Source organism: Rhinopithecus bieti, unplaced genomic scaffold, assembly GCF_001698545.2.
Source record: "Rhinopithecus bieti isolate Rb0 unplaced genomic scaffold, ASM169854v2 scaffold_7967, whole genome shotgun sequence".
Lineage (NCBI taxonomy): Eukaryota > Metazoa > Chordata > Mammalia > Primates > Cercopithecidae > Rhinopithecus > Rhinopithecus bieti.
In genome coordinates, this window is record NW_016806112.1 from 1,695,781 (window position 1) to 1,704,538 (window position 8,758).

Consider the following 8,758-nt stretch of genomic DNA (forward strand, 5'->3'; position numbering starts at 1 on the left):
TGTTTTGTTTTTTGAGACGGAATCTCGCTCTGTCGCCTAGGCTGGAGTACAGTGGCCAGATCTCCGCTCACCGCAAGCTCCGCCTCCAGGGTTCACGCCATTCTCCTGCCTCAGCCTCCCAAGTAGCTGGGACTACAGGCGCCCGCCACCACGCCCGGCTAATTTTTTGTATTTTTAGTAGACAGGGTTTCACCGTGTTAGCCAGGATGGTCTCGATCTCCTGACCTCGTGATCCGCCCACCTCGGCCTCCCAAAGTGCTGAGATTACAGGCGTGAGCCACCAAGCCCGGCCTTGTTACAGAGTTTTTTTTTCTTTTTTCTTTTTTAGATAGAGTCTCGCTCTATTGTCCAAGCTGGAATGCAGTGGCACCATCTTGGCTCACTGCAACCTCCGCCTCCCAGGTTCAAGCAGTTCTCCTGCCTCAGCCTCCTGACTAGCTGGGACTACAGGTACACACCGCCACGCCCAGCTAATTCTTTGTATTTTAGTAGAGACGCGGTTTCACCGTGTTGCCCAGGCTGGTTTCGAACTTGTGAGCTAAGTGAATCCACCGGCCTCAGCCTCCCACAGTGCTGGGATTACAGGCATGAGCCACCTCGCTCAGCCCAGAAGTTATTATGTCTGAAAAGTGGAACCAATCTATAGATTTAATCACAGAAGAAAGTTGAAAAAATTATGATATGCCCATGTGAGTTAAGGAAAACAGCCATAAAAACCATGTAATTTAAGAATGTTAAATTACTAGATAAATTGTTAATGCCATATTATTAAATTATAAATGGTTACAAAACAGGATAAACCTAATTTTGCTGTGAATAATCTAAAACATCAACTGCTATTAACAAAATTATGAGATTACAGGTGATTCTATTTATCTATTTTCTAGAATGAACATACATATGTGATTTTTTGGAAAAGTTAGATTAAAACGTGAAGTTATTATATTTTAGGTTTCTTTTTCAATGTCAGTATATTTGAACTATTGTCTTTAAAAAAAAAAATTCGTCCTAGTAGGTGAAATGACATATTCTCTCTTTTTTTTCTTTTTTGAGATGGAGTCACGCTCTTTCATCCAGGCTGGAGTGCAATGGTGCAATCTCGGCTCACTGTAAGCTCCACCTCCCAGGTTCACGCCATTCTCCTGCCTCAGCCTCCCGAGTAGCTGGGACTACAGGCGCCCGCCACCACGCCCAGCTAATTTTTTGTATTGTTAGTAGAGATGGGGTTTCACCGTGTTGGCCAGGATGGTCTCGAACTCCTGATCTCAGCCTCCCAAAGTGCTGGGATTACAGGTGTGAGCCACTGCGCCCGGCCTGACATATTCTCATTTCACAATCTTGGCTTTGAATTTTCTTTTTAATACCTATTTCCATTGTATCCTGCTTCATAAAGGTATGTGTGAGTGTGAGTAAAGGAATACAGAACATTTAAGAGTATACACAACATCTTGAAATACTAGTAAGTCCATTTTTTCCCATTTAGACATGCATGATATCCTTCTAAAGGAGCTCTTATAAGCTTTGGTATATATTAATACTGCAGAAACAAAACTTGCTGTTATTTCTATTTAAGTCTGAATAAAGACTTATATCTTCTCCATTTTATATGACCAAAGGCATCTTGCAATCTTAATTTTATTCAGGAAACAATCTTTACAGCCAACTGTTCAAACTCATTAGAGGAAATCTTCATTAGTCTCCTCAGTGAGAGGCACAGATGGTGTAATCATAATTTATAAGCTCCTTTAAAAAACACAAAACAAACTATTACTTGAATCACACAACTCCTTGAATGAAGTAACCCTTCACCTTCAGATATTCCTTCCAGATTATCACTGCAGAGGGAAAAGCGCAAGGTTTTATCAGGTTTACCATGGAGTTTGTTTTCATCAACAGGGACATCGCCTTGTCCTCCATCCGAAAGATGCATGTTTAGAACCTAAAAAATAAAATGTTAATTTTGGTTTATGAGCGGAAAGACTACTGATAAGGAAACAAACCACAGCAAATGCATATTTAACTCCTTAATCTTAAATTATCAATTTTTAACTACAAGCCCATTTAGAAGGTCTGTCAAGCTTTTAAATACCTGTGGAATAAAAGTATATTAATTAAAGCAGCTGAAGCTATGCCTTTCCATTACCCTACGAGTATCACAGATTGAACAGGCAACCAGACTAACAGATGAGTAGGGGTGAGAATTATACAAATCAGAGGTCTTTGGTACTTCTAATTCTGTCATGTGTCAACTATGTAACCTTGAATAGAAAAGTTATTTAAATTCTCTAAGCTTCAGTTTCTTCATCTATAAAATGGTGATAGTATGTATGCCATGTAATTGCTGAGATTAAGTAAAAAGATGCACATGAAATAGTTGTCATGTCGCATATTAAATGTGCAAAATTTAAATAAAGTAAATAAACAAGGCCGGGCACAGTGGTTCACGCCTATAATCTCAGCACTTTGGGAGGCCGAGGTGGGCAGATCACAAGGTCAGGAGATCAAGACCATGCTGGCTAACATGGTGAAACCCCATCTCTACTAAAAAAACAAAAAAAATTATACGGGCGTGGTGGTGAGTGCCTATAGTCCCAGCTACTCGGGAGGCTGAGGCAGAAGAATGGCATGAACCCAGGAGGTGGGGTTTGCAGTGAGCCGAGATCACGCCACTGCCCTCCAGCCTGGGTGATAGAGCAAGACTCCACCTCAAAAAATAAAAATAAAAATAAAAAAATAAATAAACAAAAATTTAAAACATACTAAATCTGCAAAATTTAAATAAAATTTAAAGTAAATAAACAAAAGTAAATAAATTAAACTAGAATAAAACATGTAATCATATTATTTTGTAGGCATCAAGATTTAATCCATCTAGTTTGAACGTCCACTTGATCACAACATACATACAGGGCCACAAAAGTCCATACCAGAAACTGAAGTATGACTTCACAGACATCTCCAGCTTAGACTGATGGCCTTTTTATAACGCTTTCTATTTGCCAGATGACTTCCAAATAACATAATTACATCTCACTACTCCCTACAAGTCTCACAACTCAGCTTTGTATGTGTATCTCCACCTTAATGAAGAATTGAGTGCTTTGTTGAAAGTCACATAGCATGTTTTAGGCACACCTGGGACTTAAATTCAGAGGTCTTGGCTCCCTTGGCTGTTGCTGAAATATGAAGGAAGAATAGTACCCTCACTTACAAAGAAAAAAACTTACCACAAAAATGAAAAATGTGTGAGGCAATACATGTTATTTAGCTTGATTTAGCCATTCCACAATGTATATCAAAACATGTATACCATAAATAGATTCAATTTTTGTCAGCTAAAAGATAAATGATTTTAAACAGATAAAAAAACCACACTCTTGGTTGCTGTTTTGGCTCTGAGTAAATTAAAAGTTTTGAAATGGTTTTATACATTTACACATGATGTATAAAATGTAGGGTTTTTTTGGCTGGGAGTGGTGGCGGCTCATGCCTGTAACCCCAGCACTCTGGGAGGTCGAGGCCAGCGGGTCACCTGAGGTCAGGAGTTCAAAACCAGCCTGGGCAACATGGCGAAATCCCATCTCCACTAAAAATACAAAAATTAGCCAGGCGTGGTAGCGTACGCCTATAATCCCAGCTACTCGAGAGGCTGAGGGAGGAGAATCATTTGAACCCGGGAGGTGGAGGTTGCAATGAGCCGAGATTGTGCTACTGCACTCCAGCCTGGGTGACAGAGCAAGACTCCATATAAAAAATAAAAAAAAAATTTTTTTTCCCGATTTGCTTGAAATTAAATAGACATAGGCTGGGCATGGTGGCGCATGCCTGTAATCCCAGCTACTCAGGCGGCTGGAGAATCACTTGAACCTGGGAGGTGGAGGTTGCAGTGAGCCAAGATTGTGCCACTGCGCTCCAGCCTGGGCGACAGAGGGAGACTCCATCTCAAAAAAAAATTAAATACACATAAAATTTTATTCATTAAAAATTTTTTTAAAGGTGGAGCTCATTCTGTCACCCAGGCTGGAGTGCAGTGATGCAATCATGGCTCACCACAGTCTTGAACTCCTAGGCACAGGCAATCCTCCTGCTTTGGCCTCCTGAGTAGCTGGGACTGCAGGTACACACCACCAAACCCAGCTAATTTTTTTTATTTTTACTTCTTCTTCTTCTTCATTATTATTATTATTATTATTATTATTATTATATTTTTGAGACACAGTCTCACTCTGTCACCCAGACTAGAGTGCAATGGCACGGTCTTGACTCACTGCCACTTCCGCCTCCCAGGTTCAAGCGATTCTCCTATCTCAGCCTCCCAAGTAGCTAGGATTACAGGCGTGTGCCACCACACCCGGCTAATTTTTTTATTTTTAGTAAAGATGGGGTTTCACCATATTGGCCAGGCTGGTCTCAAACTCCTGACCTCAAATATCCACCCACTTCGACCTCCCAAAGTTCTGGGATTACAGGCATGAGCCACTGTGCCTGGCCTATTTATTATTAAGACAGGGTCTCGCCATGTTGCCCAGGCTGGTCTTGAAGTCCTGGAGTCAAGGATCCTTCTGCCTCAGCCTCCCAAAGCGCTGGGATTACAGGTGTGAGTCATCATCCCTGGTAATTTTTTTTATTTTTGTAGAGACAAGGTCTTACTATGTTGCCCAGGCTGGTCTCGAACTCCTGGTTTCAAGCAATCCTTTCACCTCAGCCTCCCAAAGCACTGGGATTACAGGCATGAGCCACCATAACTGGCCAACACAAATATTTTAAATTTTTTATTTTTAAGATTAAGAATTTAAGACTAGGCCGGGTGCGGTGGCTCAAGCCTGTAATCCCAGCACTTTGGGAGGCCGAGACGGGCGGATCACGAGGTCAGGAGATCGAGACCATCCTGGCTAACATGGTGAAACCCCGTCTCTACTAAAAAATACAAAAAACTAGCCGGGCGAGGTGGCAGGCGCCTGTAGTCCCAGCTACTCGGGAGGCTGAGGCAGGAGAATGGCATGAACCCGGGAGGCGGAGCTTGCAGTGAGCTGAGATCCTGCCACTGCCCCCCACCCCGGGCGAAAGGGCGAGACCCCGTCTCAAAAAAAAAAAAAAGAACTTAAGACTATTCACCATAGTGAGTAATGTGAAACTAAAACATCAGGAGAAAAATCATCTCAAGGCCTGAAGATTCATGTGAACTAACAGAAAAGGGATAATGAAGATATTTTTCCAAATCATATCCAAAGGCAAGCAATTTTGAGATGCCATACAGAAAGCCACTGTACAAAGTCAGTCACACTGGACTATAAAATACAAAAATCAAATTTCATGCTTCTAAATCAGAGCATCTGCAAACTCTAGGCTAAACTAAAACCACAGAATCTGAGTGCTAAAAAAACTTTAGCTGGGCACAGTGGCTCACACCTCTAATCCCAGCACTTTGGGAGGCTGAGGTGGGCAGATCACCTGAGGTCAGGAGTTTGAGACCAACTCGGCCAACATATATAGTGAAAGCCTGTCTCTACTAAAAATACAAAAATTAGCTGGGCATGGTGGTGCATACCTGTGGTCCCGGCTACTAGGGAACCTGAGGCAGGAGAATCACTTGAACAGATGAGGTGGAGGTTGCAGTGAGAGTGGCCTCCCAAAGTGCTGGGTGTATCTTCTTAATGACCATTTATCAACATATAACGTCTTCGTCTTTTGTAATCCTTCTGCTCCTCAGACTAGATAATCTCAAGTGATCCATCTTCAAGTTCACTGATATATCTGCCTGTACAAATTTGCTGTTGAACCCCTCTAGTGTATTTTTCATTACAGTTACTATAATTTTCAACTCCAGAATTTCTATATGGTTCCTTCTGTAATTTCTATCTCTTTATTAATATCTTCTATTTTGGTGAGACCTTGTTCTCTTGGTTTTCTTTAGTTCTTTGTCCGTGGTTTCCACAGCTCTTTGAGTATATTTTTAAAAAACTGATTTAAAGTCTTGAGTAAGCCCAATGTCTGTGCTTCATCAAGGCCATTTTCCTTCCTTCCTCCCTCCCTCCCTCCCTTTCTTCCTTCCTTCCAGACAGAGTTTCACTCTTGTTGCCCAGGCTGGAGTACAATGGCGCAATCTCAACTCACTACAACCTCAGCAACCCAGGTACAAGTGATTCTCCTGCCTCAGCCTCCCGAGTAACTGGGATTACAGGCATGTGCCACCAGGCCCAGCTAATTTTGTATTTTTAGTAGACATAGGGTTTCTCCATGATGGTCAGACTGGTCTCAAACTCCCAACTTCAGGTGATCAGCTCACCTCAGCCTCCCAAAGTGCTGGGATTACAGGAGTGAGCCACCACCCAGCCATCAAGGACATTTTCTTTTTCTTTTTTTTTTTTTTCAGATGGAGTCTCGCTCTATTGCCCAAGCTAGAGTGCAGAGTGCAGTAGTGCAATCTTGGCTCACTGCAACCTCTGCCTCCCAGGTTCAAGTGATTCTCCTGCCCTAGCCTCCTGAGTAGCTGATATTACAGGTGCACGCCACCACACCTGTCTAATTTTTGTATTTTTAGTCGAGACGGGGTTTCACCATGTTGGTCAGGCTGGTCTCAAACTCCTGACCACGTGATCCGCCCAATTTCGCCTCCTGAAGTGCTGGGATTACGGCCATGAGCCACTGCGCCCAGCCTATCAAGGACATTTTCTATTAACTTTTTTCCGGTGAAAGGGCCATATTTTTTGTTTCTTTATATGCTTCATAAGTTTTGCTGAAAAGCAGACGTTTTAAATATTATAAAGTGAGCATTAAAAAGTCAGGAAACAACAGATGCTGGAGAGAATGTGGAGAACACTTTTACACTGTTGGTGGGAGTGTAAATTAGTTCAACTATTGTGGAAGACAGTGCAGCAATTCCTCAAGGAACTAGAACCAGAAATACCATTTGATCCAGCAATCCCATTACTGGATATATACCCAAAGGATTATAAATCATTCTCCTATAAAGACACATGCACACATACGTTTACTGCAGCACTATTCACAATAGCAAAGACTTGGAACCAACCCAAATGCCCATCAATGACAGACTGGATAATGAAAATGTGGCACATATACACCATGAAATACTATGCACCCATAAAAAAGGATTAGTTCATGTCCTTTGCAGGGACACTGATGAAGCTAGAAACCATCATTCTCAGCAAATTAATGCAGGAACAGAAAAGCAAACACTGCATGTTCTCCCTCATAAGTGGGAGTTGAACAATGAGAACACATGGACACAGGGAGGGGAACATCACGCGGGGGTGGAGGGTTAGGGGAGGCACATCATTAGGAGAAATACCTAATGTAGATGACGGGTTGATGGGTGTAGCAAACCACCACAGCACATGTATACCTATGTAACAAACCCGCACGTTCTGCACATGTATCCCAGAACTTAAAGTATAATTAAAAAATTAAAATAAAAAAATAAATGTTATAAAGTGGCAGTTCTGGAAATCAGATTACACCCCTTGGTTGTTGCTGCTTGTTGTAGTTACTGTTTATTTAATGACCTCTCTAAATTTTCTGTCACATGTGGCCTCTGAAGTGTCTGTTCTGTTAGCTTAGTGGTGAGCACGTGATTTGGCAGATTTAACACCTGGAATAAAACAAAACAAAACATTTCCAAGTCTCTGAAATTTGGCTCTGTGTTGGGCACTTCAACACTTAGCCAAGCAGTTTGCAACTGTACCTTAGCCTTCACTTCCTGCTTGGGTTCAGCCTGAAGGTTAGCCAGCAGTGAGAGCCTGGCTCTTCTAAGGTCTTTCCTGAGCACATGACCAGCCCTGGGCATGTGTACAACCTTCTAGATTCCCCAGAACGTGTGGGAGCTTTTCAAAGCCTTCGTGCCCCCTAGTGTCTCCTTCCCAAGCCTCTTTCTTCATAAGCATTTGGATCTGTATGCGGCTTGCCCTGATTGCTATCCGTTAATGCAAGCAGAAGCAACTAATATATCTGCTTTTCAATACTTTTGACAAATGCCACCTGTGTAGCTGCCTCAGCCCTGGGAAAGATCAGAGGCAGGCAAAACAAAGCCAAGCCCTTGAGATGATCTTTCAGGATCTACCAGACAGATCAAAATACACAACCCTGCGTTCAGAATAAGGTCCACATTCCTCCCTCAAGTACCAGCACACTGCACAGTAAGCTGTCTTCAAAGCAGCCACTGGGCTGGGGGTTGAAGATGGTAACAGGGTAGGATCACAGAGCTCTCTTAACAAAATTCAGCAGTTTTTTTCTTCACTAAGCATTCCTTTGTTGTTAAAAGTTTTTTTATTAGATTCCAGAGTTCCAAATAAGTTGATTCTGACAGTTTTTGACAGCTTATGTGTGTGTATGGAGGGATGGAGTTTTGGAGATTGTTGGTCTTCCCTACGGGGGATGTCATAGTCCCAAACACACTTTACCAACCACCATCACTTTATCAATCACTAAAACTGGCCCCTTCTTCCTAGACCATTTTCTTAAATAACAAGCAATCACTGCTGAATATAAGAAGCTGCTACTGGCAGGGCACGGTGGCTCACGCCTGTAATCCCAGAACTTTGGGGGGCCGAGACGGGCAGATCATAAGGTTAAGAGATCAAGACTATCCTGGCTAACACAGTGAAACCCCGTCTCTACTAACAATACAAAAAATTAGCCAGGCGTGATGGCGGGCACCTGTAGTCCCAGCTACTCGGGAGGCTGAGGCAGGAGAATGGCGTGAACCTGGGAAGCAGAGCTTGCAGTGAGCCAAGATCGT

The 8,758-nt window shown here is 42.5% G+C and overlaps 1 protein-coding gene across 7 annotated transcripts in view; it reads right to left on the bottom strand.

Moving 5' to 3' along the window:
• GAPVD1 (GTPase activating protein and VPS9 domains 1) overlaps window positions 1–8,758 on the bottom strand; it is a 101,548-nt gene that overhangs the window by 42,134 nt on the left and 50,656 nt on the right. For 5 of the 7 annotated variants that reach the window (XR_001886144.1, XR_001886140.1, XR_001886141.1 and 2 more), the window contains exon 8: window positions 1,810–1,939. Coding sequence is in view for 1 of the 7 variants with exons in the window: in XM_017874752.1 (XP_017730241.1) it covers window positions 1,810–1,939 (130 nt within the window). In the remaining 6 variants the exon portion in view is untranslated. The remainder of the gene's footprint in view (window positions 1–1,809; window positions 1,940–8,758) is intronic. The other 2 variants (XR_001886145.1, XR_001886143.1) reach the window with 1 other exon arrangement.